The sequence below is a fragment of the Sminthopsis crassicaudata genome, chromosome 3 (assembly GCF_048593235.1).
Source record: "Sminthopsis crassicaudata isolate SCR6 chromosome 3, ASM4859323v1, whole genome shotgun sequence".
NCBI lineage: Eukaryota > Metazoa > Chordata > Mammalia > Dasyuromorphia > Dasyuridae > Sminthopsis > Sminthopsis crassicaudata.
Window position 1 is genome coordinate 447,942,547 of NC_133619.1, and position 27,614 is coordinate 447,970,160.

General features: G+C 34.0%; 1 protein-coding gene across 5 annotated transcripts in view; it reads left to right on the plus strand.

Annotated features, from left to right (window-relative positions):
• Positions 1 to 27,614, plus strand: part of GALNT3 (polypeptide N-acetylgalactosaminyltransferase 3) — a 52,253-nt gene that overhangs the window by 1,385 nt on the left and 23,254 nt on the right. For 2 of the 5 annotated variants that reach the window (XM_074303221.1, XM_074303219.1), the window contains 2 exons: positions 22,016 to 22,124; positions 25,591 to 26,208. In XM_074303221.1, the coding sequence (XP_074159322.1) occupies positions 25,700 to 26,208 (509 nt within the window). In that variant the 5' untranslated portion in view covers positions 22,016 to 22,124; positions 25,591 to 25,699. Of the gene's footprint in view, positions 1 to 9,955; positions 10,014 to 13,404; positions 13,425 to 22,015; positions 22,125 to 25,590; positions 26,209 to 27,614 lie in introns of those variants that run through there. The other 3 variants (XM_074303222.1, XM_074303223.1, XM_074303220.1) reach the window with 3 other exon arrangements.

The window sequence follows — 27,614 nt, forward strand, 5'->3', positions numbered from 1 at the left end:
CCTCCGACACACAGGGAGTAGTCAGGATTTGGGGTCAAGACTTTTCTTGATGGGAGGGAGTGCAACAGTAAGAGTTGTCCTCCACCTGGGGGACGACAGGTGGAATGTGTCCCACCCGGTTTCTGCTCGGTTTGGGCTCCCAAACGCCTTGGTATAGCTTGGCGGCGCAGCTTACCGAACTGGACCCCAGACAGCTCGTGGGCATGAAATGTTGGCTGCTCCGAGCGTTTAAGTGGTTTCTTGAATGATTTGGAAAGACCTTTGCGGTCTGGATGCTGACAGTCCACTTCTCATCCCCACACCACTCTTCTGGGTGGGCTCCCCAAACTAAACTGCCCCCACTCTCCGTTTTTACCGGGAAGAGTTATTTTCTTCTTGGCAGGAGGAAGGAAATCCAGTTGCCACGCACTAACCACACACCATCTCATTAAGGAACCTGTTGACTTAAGGGCTGTGCGTATTGTTGCTCTTGTTTGCATGTGGTATTCTCATGACTCAAAAGTTCAGAAAAACTTTTTCAGGATACTGCCACGTCTGATGCTGGGTGTGCCGTGCCCAAATGCCACCCCCAGCCTAAAACTCGGAGTGCTGATCCCTAAGATTTCAGGGTGAAACTAGGGTACTTCTTTTAATTAACGATGTCTGTGGCTGTTAATTTCATTGATTTCTACTGAAAATTCGTTTCCGTTTTCAGCATCTCATTTACTTGCCAAATTTTATGGTCTTTAGATGACTTTTCAAAATAACATGTTTATAAAATTTGTAAATTGTAACAGAAGTACACTTAAGGCCCAAATACATTTAAAAAAAATTTTAATTACTGTCATTTAAATTGAAAAGAAAAATGCCTATTTCTAAGAGCCCTGACTGTTAATTCAATAGTTGGGTTTTGATATGAGGTTTGTTAAAAGGCATTTAGTAATTGGACTTCTGGATTTTTTTCCCCATAGTGGCACCATGATATATACATCTTAGTTTAACAATTATCAGGACTGTCCACTTTACAATGGATATCCTTAGATTCTTCAGTTTTTTTATGGAAATCTCTAATTATGCTTTTTTTCAGTATTTTGTACTGAATTTATTGCATTTTATTAGCATTTTACTTCAAATTACACTGAAATGTAAAGTGCCTTGGGGTACAAATATAGTTTTAAAAGTGTAATTAAAAAATTTTAAAACTAACCGCAGCATTATACCATGATATAATTATGTAGAATACTCTCATCGTGGTTTCCCAAATAAACCACTCTTCTGCTCCCTTAAATTTCTCTCATTAGCTGCTCAGAAAGGAATTTTTTAAAGAGTTAAAAGTTTCATTAGGTTAAAATCAAAATCTTATTGCCCCTGGGAACTGAGCCAGATGTTGTCGTGCTGTCTTTACTCATATATGGGAGAAATGTAATAAGTCTTTATTAGCTAGGGTATGAATGAGTAAGTGAGCAATAACACCTGTGTTTCCTTATATCCATCTGGAAGATGGCACTCATGCTGCTTACTTTCCATTGATTACAATAATTGGGCCTTAAAAAACTGACATGGATTTATAGAATTTGGAACTAGACAAAGACTTCAAAGACCATCTAAACCTGTTCATTTTTCAAATGAAAATACTGTAAGTCAGAAAATTCATTGACTTGCACAAAGGTACAGAGGTTAGAAAGAGGTAAAATAGGACTAAAACCATGTTCTTCTAATTCTTGTGCTCCCAGTACTCTGTCCATTATACTTTACTGAGGTCTTACTATAATTAACAATATATATGAAATACCCATCTTGTGTCCTACCTCTATTTTTACTTCTTTCAAAGTATTAACTCATATTTAATACTTTGGTTTTATTATTTTGCAATCTAGTCTTCTCTTTACACATTTGCATTTTTTTTTTTTTTTGTTCAGTTATTTCAGTTGTTTCCAACTCTATGACTTTGAGTTTTCTTGGCAAAGATGCTGAAGTGGTGTGCTATTTCCTTCTTCAGTTCATTTTACAGATGAGGAAACTGAGGCAAACAGGATTAAGTAAGTTGCCTAGAGCCACATAGAGCCACATAACTAGTAAGTGTGTAAAGTAAAGCAATTTTGAAATCAAGAAGATTTCAAGAATCTTGATTTCAAGAAATCAAGAAGAAATAGAGGCTAAGCACTCTATTTACCTTTCCAACTAGCATTTTTTACTGTGAACTTTTCTCCCCCACTGGTTATAGGAAATTCCTAATAATATAGGAAATTAATGTAAGAATGTAACAATTCTACAAATCATAATTTTTGAGTTGTCTGGCATGCCAGAGAAGATAAATGTCTTGAGAAAGCCCCATAGCTAGTATGTGTCACAGGAGAGACTTGAATAAGTCTTGTTGACTTGAAAGTCAGCTCTCCTGCTTTCTGTTTACCTATGTGCAATGCGGAAAGATTAGTATTCAATAAATATTGTTGAAAGAGTGAATGAAATAACATGCTTGTATAGGTTTAGAAATGATCACTTAACGCAAAGTATGTGTAGTTTATCTTTTTATATATGTTTCATAGAGTCTAGGTTACAATTTTTTCCCTTTATTTTATTTTCCACATCTCTGAATGATGCCAGTAGTTCCAGAGAAACTCAATGATGGAGACATAATCTTTACCCTCCAACTATGAACCAGAGCTCTGCTTTGGATTTATTTTGATGAATGAGATTATATTTTATTCCTTTTGAGGTTTCCCATTTCATGGCTAATTTCATGAATCAACATTCAAGACTTTTAGTTTTCTCATTTTCTATTATAGTAGTTTTAATCATGCTTACCAAAACAAAACTTCCTGATTATCATCCATTTGAACCATTTAGATTAATGGTACTGTCAGCTAGCCACTTCTGCCATTTTTATGATAATCCCATCGAATTACCAGTTTCTAAATCTGTCTTTTTTATTTGTCCACTGTGGTGGAAAACAGTGAAAACAAACACGGATATTTTTTTCCATATGAAGTTATGCAAAAATGAAGGCACAAAATACCATTTTTGTGGGCATGTTGAGGAGAGAATTCATGTTTCCAATTGGGATTAGACTAGATAGATGAGTAATCTGCAAGGTCCTATCTAATGCTAAGATTCAGTGATTCTCAGGACCTAAGATAAATTTTTTTTGGAGGACTTGAATAGTTTCTTGAATTATAGTTACTTATCTCAAAGTTTTGACTTTATTGTAATTGGGTCACATCCAGGTGTCACATATTTTAGGCAGGTGAAATTGAAAAGTAATTTTTTTCCTCGATTGAAATGGAATGCAATATTTTACATAAATTTGTTTGGGAAAAACAGAATTTTAACCAGTTTGTGTAGTTCAGCAGTAAACATAAAGTACTCATTTATTTAATGAGTACTCTGTAACACATTGCTCTAGATGCCGAGACTGGTAGAGGGTACAATGTATAAAGCACTGCAGCTGAAGTCAGGTAGATAAGACTTCAGTTAAAATCTGGCTTCAAATACTTAATTGGCTCTGTAATGTTGGTTATCATTTATCCCCAAGCTATCTTAATTTCTTCCTCTTTAAAATGAGGATAATATTAGCATCAATTACCTAGGATTGTTTTGAAGGTAAATGAGATAATGGTTAATATTTGTAAAGTATTTTGCAAACCTCAAAGTGCTATATAAAGTTAACTTTTATATCATTTTTATTTTAACATTAGGAGGTAGGTGCTGTTATTATCCCCATTTTAGAGATAAACTGAGGTAGACAGAGGTTAAGAGATTTGCCCAGAATTAGACTACTTATAAGTACCTGAGGCCTAATTTGAACTTAAGTTGTCTTGACTTCAGCATCAAATATCCTCCTTGTCCTTACCATCAAAAAGACAAATGAGACAGTCTTTACCTTCAAGGAGAGGCATTATGGACTAATTGGGGAAAAAACTCAAATTTTGGAGTCACAAATTGTGGGCTTGAGGCTTATATCCACTTATTGGCTATGTGACTATATAATGTTTGTTTTTTAAATGTTATTTTGAGTATTGGTTGCTTACTTGGGTGGGCAGGAAGAGCACATTAAAGTTGTGGGGACTATGCCTGCAAAGAGCTTAACTAAATGCTATGTAAATGAGCTGCTGTGAAGGAATTCATAGTGCTAGAAAATAGAGATCTAGCTAATCTACAAAATATAAAAAATGCATAAGAGAAGAAAAAAATGTCTTTTTCAGTAGAGGGAGGTTTTCATTTCTAGTTACGGGAGCCTTGGACAAATTGGCATTTGAGTTGGGTATTGACAGAATGGTGAATCTACCAGGAAAACATAAAGAACGAGAATTTCAAAATGTGGCATATTTTGTCAGAGTTGTTTTGTGGTGAGCAGAAAAATATAATGTAATCATGAATGGTTGTAGTTCATCACTCCTTTTTAGGCATCAGTTAATATGTTCCATTTACTTTTTGACTTTGAAATATATGAAAAAGAAATAAGAAGTAAGATTCCATAAGTCAGAGTGGAGATGAGGTATACTATAATTGGGAAGCATTGTGTGGAGTGCCTTTTATTGAAAATACACATTGGGAAACAGACTAGTACCTCTTTTATACTCTGAATCATCATGGTGTGGTGTATAGAGTACTAGAAAGCTGGCACTTAAGTCTCAGGCACTTAATAACTCTGTGCCCATTAATAAATACCTTGACCTCTAAGAAATTAAATTTCCTCATCTGCAAAGTAGGGGCCCTAATACTTAGCAGGACTGTGGAAAAAGTGTTCTATACATGTGATTATGTTTTGAAATTCTATTATATTTCATTTTCCCAAATAGGCTTATTAGCAGCAGTAAAAATTTTTGTGAGAGTGAGAAAACTCCCTCAATTTTACTTGTCCAAAATTGTCTTGACAGGAAAGATAGGTCAAGGTTTATGAGCACTTTGCCCTTGAAAATGATACTACTAGGGGCAGCTAGGTGGCCTAGTGGATAGAACACCAACCCTGAAGTCAGGAGGACCTGAGTTCTGATCTGCCTCAGACACTTAACATTTCCTAGTTGTGTGACCCTGGGCAAGTCACATAACCCCAATTGCCTCAGGAACAACAAAAAAATGATACTAGTGTGTAAAGGTTTGCCTATAGGCACTGGTTTAAGTTTAACTTTTATATTCTGTTTTTAGTATGCAGGTTTATTAGAAATGTCATTTATTTTATAGAAATAATCTGTCGATCTTGAAAATAGTTCCTCTTCTACATATCTGGGGCAAATAACTATCTGGAGAATAGAAATGATGTGAATATATTTTGTATTATCACCATATAACTCTTTAGAGGAAGATCAACAGGTTTATTACTTCACCCCAATTCCCCCCTCCCAAAATAATGGACTAGGAAATTTTTGTTTTTAAACACACACACAAACATACATATACACCCACGTATTCAATAACAGAAATATAGTTTATATTCTATCCCTTGGCAAGTTTATCACTTTTCTCCATCTTCCACTATTACTATCCACATAATAACTTCTAAATTTTTAACTCTAGAGCCAAACTTTCCCAAATTTCCAATATTTCATTATTTGACAGATATAATTAGTAGTTATCAAAACAGTTGACATAGCTAATTGCTTTAAGGCTTGCAAAGAAACTATATACAAGAGCTTATTTGTTCATCCTAACAATCCTAAAATAGGATTACATTTATTATCACTCCCATCTCATAGATAAAGAAACTGAGGCACAGAAGGAAAGTGAGGTTAAAAGATTTGCTTCTGGCCAAAAATTAACCAGGCAGTGAACATGGGATTTTAACTCAATTCTTTCCTGGTTTTAAACCCATAGCTCTTTTTGTTATGTCATGCCCATTTGGAAACCATTTTGCAATCGTAAGTTCAACATTTTGTAAACAGAATTTAACCTCTTCCTTTCAGAAAACTTCTCATCCTTCTATTTTTTCTCTTTCTGTTACCCTTTCAGTTACCAAGGACTAAAAAGCAAGGAATTTAAGAATACCTTAAAGAACCAACCTGTATCAATCGAGGCAATAATTTCTTAATTCATAAGGCAAAGACAATAGAGATAGGAAAAAAAACTTTTCTTTCTTTCTTTCTTTTTTTTTTTTACATTTTAAAATAAAACATTTAATTGGAACTTAAAAAGCAAAAGGACAAGAAAAACAATCTCAGGACGTACACTCTAGGAATAAGGTGTCATCTTGAAAAGAACAGTGGGAAAAATTATCTCCTTACAAGATTTGGAGCACGACAATGTCTTTAGCATAACCAGACCAAAAAATTGGGAAGATCTGCTCCTAAAATATTAGGATATACTCTTGGAACGTTTGCCACTCTTCACCATCTCTGCTTTGCTACCTATTCTCCCCAAAGTCACCGTCTGTCTCCCCAGAAATCTGTAATGGTTTCCTGATGCAATCAGCCTGCCACACAAATACAGTCTTACACTATTTTAAGTCCTAGGAATTTCTTTTTTTTTCTATTATAGCTTTTTATGGACAAAACATATGCATGAGTAATTTTTCAACATTGATCCTTGCAAAAACTTCCAACTCTTCCCCTCCTTTCTTCTACCTCCTCTCCTAGAGGGCAGGCAGTTCCATACATGTTAAACATGGTAAAGTATATGTTAAATATAACATATGTATACATATTTTTTACAGTTATCTTGTTGCACAAGAAAAATCGTATTTAGAAAGAAGGTAAAAATAACCTAGGAAGAAAAACAAAAATGTAAGCAAACAATAACAGAAAGAGTGGAAATGCTATATTGTGGTCCACACTCATTTCCCAGTGTTCTTTCACTGGGTGTAGCTGGTTCTGTTCATTACTGATCAATTGGATAATTTGGTTTTGGTTCTTCTCATTGCCGAAGATAGCCACTTCCATCAGAATTGATCATCATACAGTGTTGTTGTTGAAATGTATAATGATCTCCTGGTTCTGCTTATTTCATTTAGCATCAGTTCATGTAAGTCTCTCCAAGCCTCTCTGTATTCATCCTGCTGGTTATTTCTTACAGAGCAATAATACTCCATAACATTCATATACCATAATATACTCAGCCATTCTTCAATTGATGGACATCCATTCAATTTTCAGTAAAAACTTTTATTTCAAGGTAAAATTATAATAAATTGTTTTATCTCAATACTTGGTTCTTTTAGTGTTAGATGAGAAATCTTGGCATCTTTGAAAAATCCATTTCTCATCCCACATCCTATCAATCATCTAGTAGCAGTCATGTCCTTTCCATTCCCCCCTCTACTTTATTTAAAGATCTTATCTCTTAATTAGGCTATTACTTTTAAATTTTCCTTATATATTCAATGTCCATTCCATTCCATGTGCTTCACTAGATTATTTTCCTAATGCACAACTGTGATCATACCACAACTCTCCTTGGAAGTCTTGAATGGCTTTATTGTCTGAAGAATAAAGTATAAATTCCTTTTGTTAACATTCATGTTCCTTTATAATCTGGTTCCATTTTTGTGGCCTTGTTTCATAGTGTTGGCCCACATCTCCTACGTCTAATAACATTGGACTTCTCACTCTTACTTTCATTTATCCCAAGTTTCTCTGCATTTAGTAGTTCTTTGTGACCTTTGGGATTTTCTTTGTAAAGTTACTAAAGTGGCTTACCATTTCCTTCTTCATCTCATTTGACACATGAGGAACTGAAGCAAATGGAGTTAAATGACTTGCCCAGGGTCACACAATAAGTATCTGAGGCCAGATTTGAACTAAGGAAGGGAGAGTCTTTTTGATTCCAGGTCCCTGGAACTCTATCCACTGTGCCACCCAGTTGCCCTTTTCCCACCTTAATGCTTTTGTATATCTATAAATTCCCATGCTTAAAATGACTTCTCCATAAAAATGACTTTTCCATATTAATACCTGTTGATTCTACCCATCTTTAATTTTGGACTCAGTGATTTGACTGCTTTTGCCTCAGTTTCCTCACCTGTAAAATGAGGGTTCTATAGCACCTACATCACAGAGTTGTTGTGATGATCAAATGAAGTATTTATAAAGTGTTAGTAATAACGACTAATAGCTAACATTTATATAACACTATATGGCTGGCACTAGGCTAAACATTTTACAAATATCTCATTTAATCTCACAACAACTCTGGGAGATAAGTTCTATGATTCTCCCTATTCTACAGGTGAGGAAACTGAAGCAAATAGCTTAAATGACTTGACCAGATTCACTCAATTAATAAATGTCTAAAGTTATATTTAAGCTCAGTTCTCCCTAATTTCAGGCCAGTCTTCTATACACTGAAATACTTATCTTCCCCACATGATAGACACATAAAAAAGCATGTTTCCTTCTTTTCTCCCTGCCTCCTTCAAAGCCAAGCCCTAGTGTTTTTCTAAATTCATAACAGCTCTCTCCTCTTTAGAACTCTTATAGCATATTATAATATAATTTTTAAAAATGTATTTTGTGTTCCCAACAAATTTTTAAGATCTGTGATGTCAGGGATTCTTGTCTTCTTTGGCATTTATCTCCCTTAACATCTAGCACAGTGCCTTGTGTATGGTAGGCACTCAAATTGTCATTAAGTTTGAAAAAAAAAAAAAGATAAATATAATGTAGTTTATGAATAAAGTTCATTGGGTAAATATTTGTAAAAGAAACAACTTTGATTCAGGGCAGGTGTTACTTCTGGAGGATGATGATAGTTCCAAAACTTGTTTTCTTCGCTAAATGAAGAGCATTTTGGATTACAATAGTTTCTAAGTTTCCTAAACATCTGATTATAGATACTGCCAAAAGGAAGTGATGTCTATACTGGAACACCCTAAGAGGACACCTTTAGAAAACATGAGAAATTTATCTGACTCAAGGAAAAATTAGGAGAATTGTGCAATGAATGAATAACAGAGGTGTAGACTGTGATATGAGATTATCACCAGGTACATCTTCCTTAATGTAGAGACTGCAGATTTTTTTGAGTAAATTCTTTAATATTTTTTTCTTTTTTCTTTTTCTGAGGCTGGGGTTAAGTGACTTGCCCAGGGTCACACAGCTAGGAAAGTGTTAAGTGTCTGAGACCAGATTTGAACTCTGGTCCTCCTGAATTCAGGGCTGGTGTCTGTTCACTGCGCCACCTAGCCGCCCCTGTAAATTCTTTAATATTGCTGTTTGTTCCCCTAAAATGGCTTTTTGATATCATAATCAGTATTAGATGGCTTAAAGTCACTGCTGTCAATTGCTCTCTAAAATAGCTCATAACCTGGTAACCATGAACTTTTTTTTTATATCTGCATATCAATATTGATTTCTTTTGTGTTTTAATGTATTTTATCTTTTGTGATTAAAAACAATATTGTGAGAGTTAAATTAGATTCACTACACCCCAAAAGAGGACCATATCGTTAAAAAAAAAAAAAAAAAAAAAAAAAAAAAAGATTAATAACAACTCTAATCTAGAGGCCACGAGAGACTAAGAATATATACAAATGCCCTTGGATCTATTAGCATTGATTGATTTATGATAACTGAGATATTTGAGATAATGGGAGCTATTTGAGTACTTGAGAGACATAGAAGATTCACGAGAAACGTGGACCCAGAATGATGGGAATTGAAGACGAAAACTAATGTTATTAGGTTATAAGGAACTGTTCAAAGGATACCCTAGACACTAGGATAGAATAAAGGAATCAAAAAGTGGATTGTTAATCTTCCCATTTAGAAGTCCCTGAGGCCCTCTTCTCTCTCTCCATCCTCCTACAGAGAGAAAGGAGTTGATGAATCTTTTGAGGGAAAGATAGAGATTTTGTTGTTTTGTACAGTGAAATATTTAATAGTGTTTTATCAGGTGCTATGCTATTGTTAGTCTTAGAAAGCTTGTAAACTATAACCAAGACTTCAGATTTTTGATGTCAGGTGTGCATCAAGAAAAGGGTTGTTCAAACTATAATACTAACATGTTTGGATAGTAACATATTTTACCTCTCTACCTCCTAGATTGTCTTCTGGTATGCCTTTGATCTTTGAAATTTGAGTCAGTCTCCATTGAAAAATCACCAGGTATAAAAAAATTTTCAGTCCTAGGTAGTCCATAAATCATATTGGGAAGGAACTTTTTTTCATTTATCATTCCAAATTTAAATCATTTGGTTAATATTATTGTAATGAACTTCATTTAAATTGAATAATCCTAATGCAATTCACATATTGCAAATGGCAGTGTTTGATTCACATTAATGTCAGTGTGGCAGGAAAGTCCAAGATGCCTTAACTTGCAGTAAGGCATGAGTCATAGAACAATAACCCATAATGACAATAAGGTGAGACCTTTTTTATGAGTTGGTCATTCTTTTAATCTTTTAATCCATGATTTTTGGTAATCTGCTTCAGAAAGAAATCTCTACCCATATAGTTTCTCATTGTTTTGGGTTTTTTTGGGTTTTTTTTTTGGGGGGGGGTTAGTTTTTAAGCTCTTCCATTTGTTCATTTCTTAAAGTGTTTAACAAACAGGGGAAGGGGAAAAGATAGTAGTCATTTCAGGTGGATAAAGAAACTAGAATAGTTTATGGGGGAAAAAAAAGTCAGCAGAGATTGCTGGGAAAAAAGCAAATATATTTCCAGGTTTCCTTTAAAAAGAATGTTAGTGAGATGATAATTCATACTTCTACACACACACACACACACACAATCTTTCTCTTCTCTTTCTTTTCTCTATTTCTCTCTCTCCCCTTCAATTTTCATCTAAATTCTATAAATGGGATATATATTTAATATTCAGAATGCCTCCTGACAGAATTACTCCAAATTGTGTTGGCTTGAAATTTTCCCCCTTATGCAGAATTATTAGATTGTATACATTATTGTAAATTATTCTTACCTGGAATATGGAAAAACATTGACACCTAAATTTTGTGCCAAGTACTTCCAACTAATAGGTCTTTTTTTTTTTTTTTTTTTTACCTTGGATCTTCATTAAGGTAAAATTTCTCAACTTCTACAAATAGCACCAATAAAAGTTTACCAAATAAGAAATCTTATGATGGTTCATTTTAAATCATACTCTAATCATATCTCTTACACTTTAGAATACAGTAAATGTTTCTTAGCAGTAGAAGGCTAGTTTTGTTTATAAGTAACCTAAAAACTTTTCATATATACAGAATCTTAATCAGTACAAAACCAGACATATTTCAGTTCAAAGATATAATATTTATTGTAATATTGCTATAGGCTAGTATTATACTCTTATGTGATTTTACTAGGAAGTACACAAATTCTTGCAATGTCTTATTCACTGTGTATCCTGAATTACAGATCTGAATTCTTAGCCAGTGAATTCAGAACATAAATTGGCAGTTATGTTCAGCAAGCTAACAAAGAAAGCTTCCTCTAATTTCCCTAATCAGTATCTTTAGTATTCTATTCATGTAACCCCAATGCTGGATGTAAAATGTTTACAATCCTAGATTTTGTAATTATCAGGAATTTTTTAAGGGCACTGTAAAAAAGTATTTACTTGTGATTTTGCATACACAATTAAAATCAAAATCAAAATTTTGGGCACAGATTTCTTCTGGACACTTCTTTGCTCAATAAAATAGTAGGATCTAATTAGAAGATCCTTTTGTTAGAGCAAGCAAAGTCTTAATGGGAAGGCTGTCTATGGTGGAACACAGTTATACTACCTCATAGTGTGTCTTTTCTCCCTATCACACTCTCTCAGTCAGAATCCTGGGGTTGTTCCTACTGCTGTCCTTTTGGTTGTTGATGTCCTAATGCTATTCCCATGCTGAGAAGTTATTTCATAAGTGAGCTCTAGCTTGTTGCTATCTTCAGCTAAAGCAAATGTCTTTTAGTCTTAAATCTGAAACTTGAAAGGAAAGTAACTCCAAATAAAATAACTATATATAGTTTTTCCTCCTTAACCTCTTATAGAGTGAAAATCTCAGGAAAGGAAGATGTCTAGTAATATATTTTTTTATATTATACCTGGTAAATACAATGAATCTGATTATATATTTGATAAATGTGATCTATCCAGAAAATATATTTTTCTTGAATATTTCTCTATAGAAGTAGGCAGCAGGAAACAAATTCTGTGATATTTATTTTCTTTTATTGTGATTGGTGCTTTTGTTATTTAATTAATGGACTGAAGTAAATGACATTTGATAATTTTTGTTTTGGCATTCTTTCCAAGAAAAACAACTTTTTCCTGGGGGTGGGGAAGGAAATTAAATTTGTGAAGTTGTGACTTTGCTTTCTATTCAGGATCTGATAGTGACAAACTACTCCATCAATCTTTCAAACCTTTATTTGCGTTCAATTTTTTTTTTTTTTGCTTTTCTTCCTTTTTATTGAAACAAAATTGCCATTTCTATTCTTTACTACTAATTATTTGTTACTTGCCTTATCTCTGAGTCTCCTACTCAACACAAACCTATTACCATTTCCTATACTAGACTTTTCTGGATCCCAGGTTATTTGTGCTTTTCTCTTTGTGCAATTACATTATATCCCTCTGAAAAGAAGGGAATAAAGTATACACTTTATTTCTCTGTGTTGCTGGTGTATTGCCCCTGTAGAATATGAAATCCTTGAGGAAAATCTATGCCTGCATCTGAGTGACTTGCAGAGAGTAGGCATTTAAACATGTTATTGAATTGAGTTATATCTCTTGACTCAGTATATGCCAGGTCATTCTGACATGATAAAGATGAATAAAAGTTTTATAATTGCCGATGTAAATTACCTAACTGTTAAAACAAATATTAAGAACTGTGTAAATACTTAAAAATCATCTTGCATCTCATCTAGCTGAAACCTATGAAAAAATTGATAGACTGTTTCTGCTTTGCATTAAGAATAAATAAATCTACTTTACCTTCACCTACCCAAACTGTAAAGATTTTTAATTTGCAGCAGCTGCATAAAAATCCACTTTTGGGTAAGCTTATTATTCAAGCTGATTTCCTTAAGTTTCCATTATAATTTAATTCAGTCAGGTGATGACATCAGATGATTTCTTCTCCCCTCTCTCCCCCCCCCCAAAAAAAAAAAAAGTGCTAAAGGAACACTACAAATTGGTGCAGGATTAAATGGGATCTTTTTCTAACTGGTTGAAAACTCAACAACTAAAAATTTCTTTGAGATCAACAACTAAATCACTGGCCCCTACCCCTCTCCCCCACTCAACCCCAATTGTGGAACAAAAAAATAGACAGTTGGGTGAGTTCTTTGCTTGGTTTCATATAAGCATTTTCTGACAAATAGTGAAGTAAGCAAGTTTTTCTCCTGTTTTCCCATTCCTATTTTAGAACCTTCTTCAAGAGACCCAGTGTTCTCACACTTTCTTGGCTGCTTGATGCTTCCCACTTCAGAGAACAGAGGGAACCCAAAATGCTCAGCCCCTCAGAATATAATATTTTTAAAAATTTGCCAGGCATGCTGTTTTCTTGGGTCCCTATTAAAGTAAGTTGAGAATGAAAATAGTTTATGTAATTCTTCCAAGATAACATCTGCTTTTTTAAAAAGGGTTTAAAGTTCTAAACTAAATAATAAACACTGTAGTTAGGACCTAAATCCGTTCAAATCACTGTTATAGTGAGCCTATGTTGTTAGGGAGCTGTTTTCAATTGTGTCCAATTTGTTACTGTCATATACTGTCATGTATTTTTCCATTTCCTTCTCCAGCCTATTTTACAGATGAGGAATTGAAGCAAATAGAGTTAAGTGACTAATAGCATTATAAATTTAGAATTGAAAGGCTCCTTTTTGGTGATCTACTCCAAATCCATCTTATAAATTTAAAAAAAAAAAAGCAACTTGAGATTAAAAAAGGTTATAAATGTTATAAAATATTAAAAATGACTTATGATCACGTTGGTAATATTTAAACCCAGGTTTCTCAATACCAAATCCAATATTTTCTCCACTGGATCAAATTGCTTTATTTGTGGTGATACTTTACCTTTAAAAACAATCTTGTTTTTCATATGATAATCTTTTTCATGTATTTCTTTATATGAAATATGTTCTATATTCACTAGTGGTGGTAATGGTACACATAGCCGTAGTTGAAAATTGTGTGACACATAATAAAATGGTTACACTGGCAGGAATGCATTTTATTCTATTCAAGATTGACTTATCCTTGGGGTTTATCCTGGTTTAAACCTATGTCTTGATCTTTTCATATTCAAAGATAATGATTTTTATCTCTGTACCCTTGAAATATTGCAAGTTCGACCATCCATCATCTCTTAATCTGTGTACTGAATGGTCTTGTCTTTATAGTACAAATTACTGCCAAAGAAACCATCCTTTTATGCATCTGTTTTGAAAATAGAAGGCCTTTAAACAAAAAGCCATCCTCTTTCTGATAGCTAGATGCCTGCAAAGTTAGTTTGCTTCTGTTGATCTTGTTGCTGTGGTCTAAGAATGTCCTGTGTCCCTCCCTTTCTCCCTACTTCTAACTCCAGCTTGTAGTGCAGCCATGGTTTTATTTCTTCTACAGAATGTGACCTCTTTGAACCATTTTCTTCTTGAGGTTGAAGGTGGTGATCCAAGTGCAGAGCCAGATGTAATCAAAACTAACAAATCACATGGCTAAGTCACCATGAAATTTGACCCCAATGCAAGGAGAAATTACTTCCTGTCACTCCCCCAAACACTTTCAGAGGGAGATTTGGGACACTTAATAAAATTTCTGCCCACATACTTAAGAGTTTATTAGTAGGTCAAGGTTTTTAAAGTAAATTAAGAAATCCAGATGATAATGCTATGAGAGTCTGGCAAAGTTCCAATGAAATATTATCCACAATACCTTATTTTTCTTAATCTGTACTCTGATTTTCATCTGTACTTGACCACCTTTTGCCTAGTACAGTTATTCACATGATTTGTAAGCCATTTTTTAACTAGGTAGCCAATGCAAACTAAGCTAGTGTACTTATCCCCTGTGCCAATTAAATTTAAACTGAAACCATGTTTAAATCCATTGAACTTTGAATTTTTGGGTTAATGTTTCAGTCATTTCTGGGTTATCCTCTACTCCAGGTCATTTGAATCTTACCTTCTAATAAGAAAATAGCTAAGCAAAAGCAATCCAGGTAATAGCTGGGTTTGACAATATTATTCATAGTATACCCTCCTTCTAACCCCTTGTTTGGAAGAAAGATAGGTATGCTTCCTTATCTGTTCTTTAGGATCATTACTTTTCAATTGACTCTAAAGTGCTCAGAGGAACCATATTTGAAAATAAATAAGGACAACAATTTATTCTTGCTGCAAACAAAGGCAGCAGCAGTCTCCTAAATCTGAAAAGCAACATTTCAGAGAGGAAGCATGAATTTGGAGAAAGTAGACCTGAGTTTAAATCCCAGTTCTCTTACCTATGAGCTATGAGATTTAAAGAAGAAGAAACATTTCCTTTGGTCTCATTCGTCATCTGTGAAAGGAGGGAGTGGCTTTGTAGTGGCCAGAAACTGGAAGCTTCGTGTATGTCCATCAATTGGAGATTGGCTGAATAAATTGTTGTATATGAATATTATGTAAGAAATGACCAACAGGATGATTTCAAAAAGGCCTGGAGAGACTTATATGAACTGATGCTGAGTGAAATGAGCAGGACCAGGAGATCAATGTATACTTCAACAATAATACTATATGATTTTCAATTCTGATGGCTGTGGCCATTTTCAACAATGAGATGAACCAAATCAGTTCCAATTGAGCAGTAATTAACTGAACCAGCTACACCCAGCAAAAGATCTCTGGGAGATGACTATGAACCACTACGTAGAATTCCCAATCCCTCTAATTTTGTCTGCCTGAATTTTGGATTTCCTTCACAGGCTAATTGTACACTGTTTCAAAGTATGATTCTTTTTGTACAGCAAAACAACTATTTGGACATATATACATATATTGTATTTAATTTACACTTAATATATTTAACATGTATTGGTCAACCTGCCTTCTGGGGAGGGGAAGGAGGGGGAAAATTAGAACAAAAGGTTTGGCAATTGTCAATGTTGTAAAATTACCCATGCATATATCTGGTAAATAAAAACTATTAAAAAAAAAAAGAAGAAGAAGAAGAAGAAGAAAGAAAGGAGGGAGTGGGAATCAACAATTCTTAACCTTTTCTTTATGTATCATGGACCACTTTGGTCATTTCAAAACGTTTTTAAATGCATAAAATAAAATACATAGAGTTGTAAAGGAAACCAATTATATTGAAATATAGTTATCAAACATAAAAATAAAAGTTCAGGAACCATTAAGAACCCTTTATGTTCTAGCGCTAGAGGGTCTCTAACTTTCTTTCACTTTTATCATTCAGTGATAAAAGTGGGGATGCAAGATGCTGCTTTTAAATAATTTTTACAAAATTGCCATAGTAATGCAATGGAACTGGCCAGGTTCTTTATATTTTACTTATAGTTTGTTATTCTTGCTAACATGGTTTTAAAAAAATCAAGGCACAAATTAATATCTCTAGAATAGAAAAGAATGTCTATTTAAAAATAGTCTATTTTTTTTTACCATCTGTACATTAAAAAATATGGTGAGGCATATATGACCTTTTATGGTTTGCAGTTGTTGGCTTGTGTGGATTTGAAGAAAACCTTTTAAAGAAGATGTATAGAAACAAATATTCAGCCATCAGTCATCTTTTATATACAAATATATATTATACAGCTTTGAGATGAACCTGTTGTTTGTGTTACATTCTTCCATTAAGTTTCAAAGTCTGCCTGGAAGCTGGCCTTTTGGAGATTCTGGTTTTATGGACCCTCTTTACGTTATTTCAAAATCTATTCAGATAGTTGGGGTTGAAGAAGCAAAATTACCTCGGGGACAGTTGAACAAATTTCACAAATCCATACTTAACAATTAATCTGTAACCCTGATAGAGCTCAGGCTTAGAACTTTCATGGTCCTTTTCCCTTCCCTAAGGCCTGTAAAGGACTTCTTCTGGGATACCCTATTAGGAGTATACACAGTAGGTATGTCCCCACTCCTGATCTCTCTCTTGTTGTTTCTGTTCTTTGGCTCAGGCTCATAACTCATTCTATTATTCTCCGTTTCAAAGTGAATACAGACTCATCTGATATGCCTTCTTTTTTAATGTGTTAGTGGAAGAAAGCCACAGAAAGTTCTCTGGGCCCTCTTAGTTTCTAAGTCATATTATAGCACAACAAGGATTTTAGACAGAAGATTTGGACTCTTGTCTTATTATATTAACATAAAGTAAATGAAAATCAACCAAGCACTTATTAAAAGCTTACTTATTAAGAGCCAGACAGTATGCTAGGTACTGGAAACACAAAGACAAATGAAACTGTCCCTCTCTTGTGAAACGTTTTCTTTCAAGAGAAATAATATATACACTTACACATATGTATGTATGTATTATATATGTATCTATATATTACAAAGTAATTTTTGGGAGGAAGTCGACAGCAGCTGCAATTTTTATTGTTCATTCCTTTTTCAGTCATGTTTAACCCCATTTGGGATTTTCTTGGCACAGATTCTGGGGTGATTTGCTATTTCCTTCTCCAGCTCATTTTACAGATGAGAAAACTGAGGAAAACAGGACTAAGTGATTTTTCTAGGGTTACAGGTAGTAATTGTTTTAGGCCTGATTTGAACTCATGAAGATGAATCTTCCTAACTTCAGTACACTCTCCATCTACCTACCACAGCAGCTGGAGGAGAGCTGTTAGTTTTTATTGGTGGAGAGAGTTTTTGCACTCATGAAATTATAGGTTGGGGAATGACTTAATATACAAAGTAGCATTTAAACTGGGTTTTGAATAAGAATAGTCTAAGAAGTGAAAGAAAAGGGAGTACATTGGAGGCATAGGAGAAAGAGTTAGTCCTTTTGAATGGAAATGTCACATATGAAAAACAGCAAAGGGTCCAGTGTGTCTAGAAGCTAGTATTTGGGAAGGGGAATAATATATAATAATAGTTTGAAAGGCAGGTTGGAGCCAAATCATGAAGGAATAATCAAATGGGAATTTTTATTTGTGTTATAGATTTAGGAAGAATCACATTCAAATCCATCCTCAGATACTTACTGTGTGACCTGAACAAGTCACTTGACCTCTGTTTGCCTCAGTTTCCTTCTCTATAAAATAAGAGTAATAATAGCATCTGTTGTTTGGAGTTATGATAAAAAGAGAAAATACTTGTAAAGCTCTTTGGAAATCTTGAATCTCCATATAAATGCTAACCACTGTGCCTAAGAGACAATGGATCTTGATATATTGATCTGGGAGCCAAGTGAAAAGAAATTATAATTAAGTAAAGATAAATGATATAATATAACAGACTAAACATATATAAAACAATATAAAAAAAGTTGATACAAAACTTTTTTTGTATAATTGAAGAAAAGAATGATATAACAGACTAAGCACATACAAGCCAATATAAATAAGGTGATACAAAACTTTTTTTTTGTATAATTGAAGAAAAGAATATTACTTTATATGAGAGGAAATGTGGGATGATATATAGAGTCAGCCTTACAATGAGGAAAATCTGAGTTCACGTCTTTTTTCTGAAGTGCATTAGATGGGTCACTCATGGTAAGTTGCTTATCCTTTCAGTGCTCCTGGCAAATCTTTGAAACTCTAAGTTGCAAGAGAACAGCTAATGTGCATTGGTGAAGAGAGTATCTGCACTGATGAAATCATAGGTTCAGAGGAGTAAATAGCCTTTCTTATCACTCTTAATCAAATTTTCAATCTCTTCATCTACTGCCTGAATCATCTCATTGTTGAGCTATGTTTATCAAAATTGATCATTGTGTAATCTTGTTATGTACAATGATCTCCTAGTTCTGCTCACTTCACTTAGCATCTGTTCATGTAAGCCTCTCCAGACTTCTCTGAAATCATCCTGCTAATCATTTCTTACAGAACAATAATATTCTATAACATTCATATGCCATAACTTACTCAGCCATTCTCCAACTGATGGGCAATCACTCAATTTCCAGTTCCTTGTCACTACTAAAAGGGCTGCCACAAACATTCTTGCACATGTGGATCCCTTTCTCTCCTTTAAGATCTCTTTAGGATATAAGCCCAGTGGAAACACTGCTGGATCAAAGGGTATGCACAGTTTGATAGCCCTTTGGGCATAATTCCAAATTGTTCTCCAAAATGGTTTGAATCAATTCACAACTCCACCAGTAATGTATTAGTGTCCCAGTTATTCCCCGAATTGCCTCCAACATTCATCCTTATCTTTTCCTATCATCTTAGCCAGAGAAGTGTGTAGTGATAACTCAAAGTTATCTTAATTTGCATTTTTGATAATGATTTAGAGTACCTTCAACTATAACTAGAAATAGTTTCAATTTCTTCATCTGAAAATTGTCTGTTCATTTCCTTTGACCATTTATCAATTGGAGAATGGTTAAGCTGAATCTTAAAGGATGCCAGGGAAGCTGGGAGGTAGAGATAGGAAAAGCCTTCCAGGCATGGAGGACAGCCAACAAAAACATTCAGTTGGGAGACTGTGTGTTGTGGCCAAAGAACAGCAAAAGAGATCAGTGTCACTGAAGTGCAAAGTAAGTGGAGAAAGAGCGTAAAGTAAGGGATAAGATTAGAAAGTTAGGAAAGGGCTAAATCTAGAAGAATTTTAAAAGCCAAACTGAGGATTTTTGAGTTGATCTGAAAAGTGATAGGAAGCCACGTGGATGACTGATTTTGGAAAATCTCATTGAGAGATGAGAAGAAGATAAGATAGACTGCAGTGGAGAGGATTTTATGGAAGGAAAATCAACAAGTAGACTATTGCAATAGTCCAGATGTGAGCTAACAAGTACCTAAAATAGTCCAGGCATGAAGCCTTGAGGATGTAACAATATTTTTATTTTCAGTTGCAAGTTCTCTCCCTCTCTCATTGAGAAGCCAAGAAATATGATACTCATTATACATATGAAGTCATGCAAAACACTTCTACCTTAACCATGTTTTAAAAATAGGGGAGGTAGATAAGAGTGAGAAGTTAAAGATGACACCTAGATTGCATACATTGTTAATTGGGAGGATGGTGGTATCCTTGAGATAGAGATGGTATGATAGCAGTGATGGACAGGTCAGGTAGGTTTGTTTTTTTGTTTTGTTTTGTTTTGTTTTGATGAGGAAGCTTTGGGCTTATTTATTAGACATAGAGAAGCAGTCATTATTAGACCAAGGGTAAAGATTAGAGAAAGAATAATAGAAAGGGAACAATATACTAAAGAGATGAGAGAGAATGAGATTTCTTATGTAAGTAAAGAGGTTTGTCTTGGGGCAGGTATGTGGTGCAGTGGATAGAGCACCAGACCTGAAGTCAGGAGGACCCAAGTTCAAATCTAATCTCAGACACTTCCTAGTTGTGTGATCTTGGGCAAGTCACTTGATCCCAATTGCCTCAGCAAAAAAAAAAAAAAAGAAAAAATCATCTATAATTGGTGCCTGTTTTCCTTTCCTTTCACTTATTTCTAAACCTTCTCTGGCTTCTGACCTCATCATTTACCTGAAACTGCTGTCTAAAGTAATTGATAAATCTGATGGTCTTTTTTCTTTCTTTAACCTTCCTGTTCTATTTATAGCTTTTGAAATTTTTGATCACCCTTCTTCTAAATGCCATCTCCATTCTAGGTTTTCATGACATAACTCTCTCCTGTTATTCTTCTACCAACAAATCCTAGTCTCTTGCTGAATCTTCATCCAGATAATGCTCCACTAATTCTGAGTGTTCCTCAAGGCTCTTTTCCTAGATTCTCTTCTCTTTTCTTTCTATACTGTTTCTCTTGATGATTTCATCAGCTCCAATGAATTCAATATTGTCTCATTAGAGATGATTCCCAGATCTTTATATCCAAATCTAGTCTCTTCCAAGCTCTTGTCCTGCATCACCAATTGCCTTTAGTCCAACAACAGCTGGATATCCTACAGGAATTTTAAAGTCAAAATGTCTACACCAGAACTCATTTTCTATCCCCCAAAACCCTCCTCACCTCCTTCCTGACTTTCCTTTTACTATTGAAGACACTACCAGTTTGGTATTCAGTTTGGTAAACATGTTATTTTCAACTCCTCATATTCCAGATTTCTGATTTCTTGTGAAGTGCTGGCATTTCTGCTTTTACAACTTTCTCCTATACTTCTTCAGTACACTAAGAGTCATTATCATGTTGCAAATCCTCATCACCTTACTCCTAGATTATTGAAATAGTCTTCTAATTGATTTCCCTTGCTTCAAGTCTCTCTCCATTCAAATCTATCTTCCATTCAGCTGCAATAGCGATTTTTATTTTATTTTATTGTTATTTTCAGTTCAAGTTCTCTCCCTTACTCATTGAGAAGCCAAGAAATATGATATTCATTATACATATGAAGTCAGGCAAAACATTTCTATCTTAACCATATATTTTTTTTTTAAGTAAGGAAAATATATATACTTCAATTTGTATTCAAAGAGCATCTGGAAGTGAATAATATTTTATTTCATGTGTCCTTTAGAGTTATGGTAGATTACTGTATGATCAGTTACCAGACCTTTTAAGATGTATTTTACCATGTTGATTAACTTTACAATATGCAGTAGTGATTTTACTAAAGCAGAGATCTGACCATGTCTCTCACACACATACACACACACCCAGACCCCCATCTTCAACTCCATTGCCTTTCAAAAATCTGCACCTTTCCTACCTTTCTCTGTTTATCTGCTGTCTTATATATACATAATAATTTGCTGGTTGCTCAGGGATCCCTCCACTCTATTAGAATGTGAATTCCTTGAAAGAGATCAAAGAAAAGAAACTCATCCGTATATAAATAGAATTTATAGCAGTTCTTTTTGTGATGACCAAATAGGTAGCCATCAATTGGGGAAGTTGCTTAACAAATTGATATATGAATTATAATGATATACTATTATACCATAAGAAATAATAAATTTGGGTGGTTTCAGAAAAACTTGGGATGACTCGTTTGAACTGATGCATAGTGAAATGAACAATAACAGAAATATACTTTTTACAGTAATAGACACATCATAAAGACCAGCAATTTTGAAAGAACTGAGAACTCTGATCACATAATGATCAACCATAATAATAGAGAATTGAAGCTGAAACACCTCTTAACTAAGGTAATGGACTCCAGATGTTGAATAAGACATATATATTTTAGACATGACCTATTTAAGAACTTATTTGACTTCACTATGTATATTTGTCCAAAAAATATTTTTTTCTTTTCTTTTTCTCCCATAGAGGTGGGACAGAGGAAGAAGGAAGGAGATAAGAGGGAGAGAAAATAAATGCATCTTAATTGAAAATGGAATAAAATTAATTAAAACAATGTGTTTCAGAGGATCATGTTTTTGCCTTTCTTTGTAATTGCAGAACTTGGCATAGAGCCTGGCACATAGTAGGCATTTATGCTTGACTGAGATGATGTACATATGTGTAAGTGTGTGTATATATTTAGAGAAAGGTAAAGCACAGTGCAGTTCTTTAAAAAATACTATTCTAAAAATATTGCAAATTGACCTCATTGGTCCTAGATATAGGAGTGAAAGAGCACAGGATTTTGAGCAGAAGGGTACCATAGAAGACAACTGGACCAATCATCTCAATTTGCAGATAAGAAAGTTGAGAATTAGCAAGATTGATGCTGATCCAAGTTCATACAGGTAGTGAAATAGAACCAAAATTTGAATCTGGATCCTTTTGTCATCCACTGTGCGATCTTGGCTCAATTGCTGGATTGCTCTTTGACTTGATTTCACCATCTATAAAATATGGATGAAACAAATAAAAAAAGTTGGCTACAGAACATTTTTCATTTTTTTAAAAAATACCATTACAGAATTATAATAGCCTAATGCTTCGTTTGCGTTACTTTTAGTCTTTGGCCCTTCTCTGTAAGTTAAATCCTTTTAGGTCATTGTTCTTGTGCCAACTCCATCTGGCTTTCATTTTCAGCTGCCCTGGGTTTTCACTGGTGGATAGTTTTTTTAATGTCCAAACTCAAATGGGCCTCCTTTTTTATAAGTCTATTGGGTGTTAAGAAATCGGCAGATTTGGACACTCGCCAAGTTGACAAGAACTGTCAACTTTTTCCTAAGGAGAAATGCCAAACCTTCTGATTTATCCTAAATTTCATAATATACCAGTAGAAAAACATATATGTGTGTGTGTATTTAATATCCTTAATCAAAGTGTAACTTACTATTAATGTGTTCCTTGATGTCACATTGCTGTTTGTATTTGAGGGAAACAGCTACTTTTCTCTGTACCAGATTGAGTATCTTATTGAAATCTTTAAGAGGTCAGTATCTGCTATGACATTTAGGATGTTATTCAGAAAACAATCTGTGGAGAACCAAATACTATGCTTTCTTAGTTCTAGAATCCTTGTTAATGGGGTGTCAGTCTTAGCAATGTCCTTATAAGGATTTATAACAAATATTTTATATATATATATACATTTATATACATTATTATATAAATGTATATATATATATGTGTGTGTGTGTGTGTGTGTGTGTGTGTGTAGCTTAAGGCAAATAGGGTTAAGTGACTTGTCCAGGATCACACAACTAGAAAGTTTTAAGTGTTTAAGGCCACATTTGAATTCAGGCCCTCCTGAATTAAATTTTTAAATCAGAGTAGATTAAAGCTCTCCTGGCAGTAACTCTCATTTCTCATGAGCTATCTCTAGCAACTTTGAGAAAATCTGTCTCTAGTTTTCCTATCTGGATGATCCAGGACAAGCTTGTCACTGGCTTTTTTCCTTTCCACTCCCTGGTGAGCATTGGGTGTGCTCTATAAACATCTGATGTTGAATCAAGAGTTCATAATAATCATCTTGACAAGTGGTAATAGACCTGTTTGACTCAAGCCTATTTTCTGGTAATAAGATTCAGAAAAGCTCAAATCTACTTTAAAAATATGCTTCTCTAGATATGTTTACATCTGCCAAAAACAGCAATTCTAAAACAAATTTTAAAGCCCCTTATGCATTTATTCATTGCCTACTTACTATGTGCCAGGTACTGTGAAGGCACAAGTACAAAGATTGCAACAATTCTTATTCCCAAGGAGCTTACCTTCTAATGAGAGAAATAAGTACTTATAAAACCTAAATATAAAGTGAATAAATACAAAAGTAGACAAAGCAGTTAAATACAAGGTAGTGTGGGAGAGAGGGTACTGGCAGTTGGGAATGTGAAGAAAGATGTCCCAAACAAGATGGTGCTTGAGCTGTTTTTCATACAGGGGGGGGGGAGAAAGGAATGCTTTCTGGACATGTGAGACAAGTACAAAGGCATGGGAGATAGCAGATGGAGTGTTGAACAGAGAAAAGTCTAGTTTGGCTGGATTACAGTTTAGAAGAGAAAGTAATGGCTGGTAAGATTGAAATGATTAGTCAGGGCCAAATTATTTTTATTGTTGTCATTTCAGTTGTGTCTGATTCTTCATAACTCTGGGGTTTTATTGGCAAAGATACTGGATTGATTTGCCATTTCCTTCTCTAATCTATTTTACAGATGAGCAAACTGAGGCAAACAAGGTTAAGTGACTTGCCTAGCTAATGTAACATAGCTAATCAGTGTCTGGGGCCAAATTTGAACTCAGAAAGATGAATCTTTTCTGATTTCATGCCTCGATGGCATTGAAGGCTTTAAAAGCTATAGAGAAGAATCTACTTTTTTTTTTTTTTCAAACCAATATAAAGCCAAAGGAGTGTATTGAATGTAGAGAAGTCCTATGATCAATAGATTTTTTTTCTTTTTTCATCTTTCTATATTGTATCAAGTATTACCAGCATGAACCTCTCTTTTATTACTGCTTCAAAGAATAGACAAGTTTATTTACCTTGTTTAATTATAATTAGAAAATAGAACTTAATGTATGAAGTATAGGACAATTCTGATCATGGTGAAATGGAGTTGGGAATTCAGACTTATTTTTATTATATAGAAATTATTACTACTTTTCTCTCCAGTTCTGATAATCAATGAACAAATTAGACCTAGAATTTTGTGTCTTATTTTCTAGGCTACATGTCCGTAGCTTTTTCCAAAAGCCTATGAGTGAATGGCCGGGGGTTAGGAAAATCTGGGTTTTAATGCATCCTTATGAGATACTAGTTTTGGGATCCTGGAGAGTCATTTAGCCTCTGGCTGCCTCAGTTTCCTCAACTATAAAATGGAGCTAATAGCTTTCCTCAGGGTTAGGAATATATGTAGACTTTTTATCTATTTTTCATATATTTAGCTGACACCTATAAATGCATATTTTCTTTTAGAACCCTTGTTGTCCCCAACAATTAGCTCAATTGGATTCTCTGCTGGTAATAAATTAAATGAATTTATTTATTCTTTTATATATTAAAAAAGAAAAATGTTTCAAAAGCATTTATTACTTAGTGAGAAATATCAAAACATAATTGGCAATTTTATATATCTCATTCTTTAAAATATTTGTTATCAATGATGGGGATGTGTGTGTATGTATGTGTGTGTGCACACCTGTGTGTATGTGTGTGCATGTCCTCACCTGTTTTTAGATTGCTTATATACTAACATTGCCTATTGTTCTTTCTAGGTGTTACTATTTCAAGAAATCTTTTGGCAAGCAAATATATGATAAAGAACACAAGTAATAGAGGAAGTTATAACTGTTGTTATTCAAGTGACAAACTGTTAATGTCAGAATGGCTCACATAAGACTACTGATAAAACTATTCTGTAAAAAACTTTTTCATCACAAAAAGCTCTGGAAGTTTGGTGCAGTGATTTTTTTTTTTATGGTGTTTTTGATTTTAATGCAAAGAGAAGTAAGCGTTCAAGATTCCAAAGATGTATCAGGGATGGAGAAAAACAAAAACAAGATGTTTGATCTAATGATAGAAGCTGTGAACAATATTAAAGATGTGATGCCCAAATTGCAGATTAAAGCCCCTGTTAGACAAAATAATAATGCTGGAGATAGACCATGTTTGCAAGGCCATTACACAGCAGCAGAATTGAAGCCTTTTCTAGATCGTCCACCTCAGGACTCCAATGCCCCTGGTGCTTCTGGGAAATCATTCAAGCCAGAAAATTTAAGTCCTGAAGAACAAAAGGAAAAAGAGAATGGGGAAGCCAAACACTGTTTTAATGCTTTTGTTAGTGACCGGATTTCATTGCACCGAGACCTTGGACCAGACACTCGACCTCCTGAGTATGTTGACAATCTACCTACCCATGGTTTTTTAATTCACAGTGGTGTTAGTGTGTTTAAATCAGTACCTAAGTATCTGAGTCTGAAGGCAATCTTTTGAAAAATAATTTTAAGCTCTCTATATATTATATATAAAAGATATTTAACTTTGGGTTTTTTGTTTGTTTTGTTACTGTTAAATGACTGAAAATGACTGAGAGGAGAGCACTTAAAAGTATTTTGAGAGCACATTTCAATTGCTTTATTATTAGGAAAAATCAATTTTATTTACATAGCTCTTTGTATCACAACTAAAACATTCTACCCATGTTCTTTCATTTCATGTTACTGTAAGAATTATATTAACTTACCTAAGGTCACATAGAAAAGACTACCAGAGTTAGAAAGGAAAAGAAACCCATCCTTCCAACTTCAGTTTCAGTATAATCTGGTTTAATTGGGATGTAAAGTAATTAGGTTCTCCCCTCCCCTTCAATGCAAACTGTTTAATTGCCAAAATTGAATGCTGTTAGAATAGGAAAGGCAAGGGTGTGTCCATTGTTTGCTTAAATTTTATACTTATCTTGTGCCTTTATACTTAAGCAGGTATACTGATAACAATAGCATTTATTCTAACATTTTTTTAGTTTGCTTAACAGCTTTTAAAATCACCTCTAGGATGTGAAAAATCATAACTAACTTGCAACTAGAAAGAATGACAAAAGTTATACACATCTATTAAACTATTATTGCATATTAAATACACTGTATAAAATTATTTTTAAACAAATCTTGTTCAGATCCTCTAAAAGACTAGAGTTAAAAGATCCTATTCCAGTTTTGGGGTAAAATTTTTAAAATATATGGGTATTTTACTTTTATCACCTTCAAGGATTTATGTAGTTTCTCCCTCTTCCCCCCCCCCCCAAGAAAAGACTTAAAAAGAAGCACCTTGTGCTAATTATTGAATAGAAGTTAAAAGGAGATTCTTCAATGAAACTTCATGAAAATATTAGTTTGCTTGCATAGTCATTTTTTCCACCTTAATTTTAGAAACTGAAGGCTTTACATAAAATTGTAGCTAAAACTTAACAAAAAGAAAAAGTGATATTTATAGAAAAATTGGTTTGTTTATATTTAATTCTCAAGAATTGCTCCATATTTTTGTTTAGAGTTTTATGAATGACAATTAGTTATTAGAATAACAAAAGGTTAGAAGCATTAAAAAAGCTACCTTCCATTTTTTCTAAATACTTCTTTGAACAGAGAATACTTGTAAGACAATAAAAATGCCAAACTTTAAAAAAAAATGTGAAAATATGAATTCTAGAACTTTAGATAATTTTCACACATTTTATTATGGTTTTATTTTTGTTTTCCATGTACCATGCTAAAAAGTCAGCTTTGCATTTGTTAATCTTGTTTTT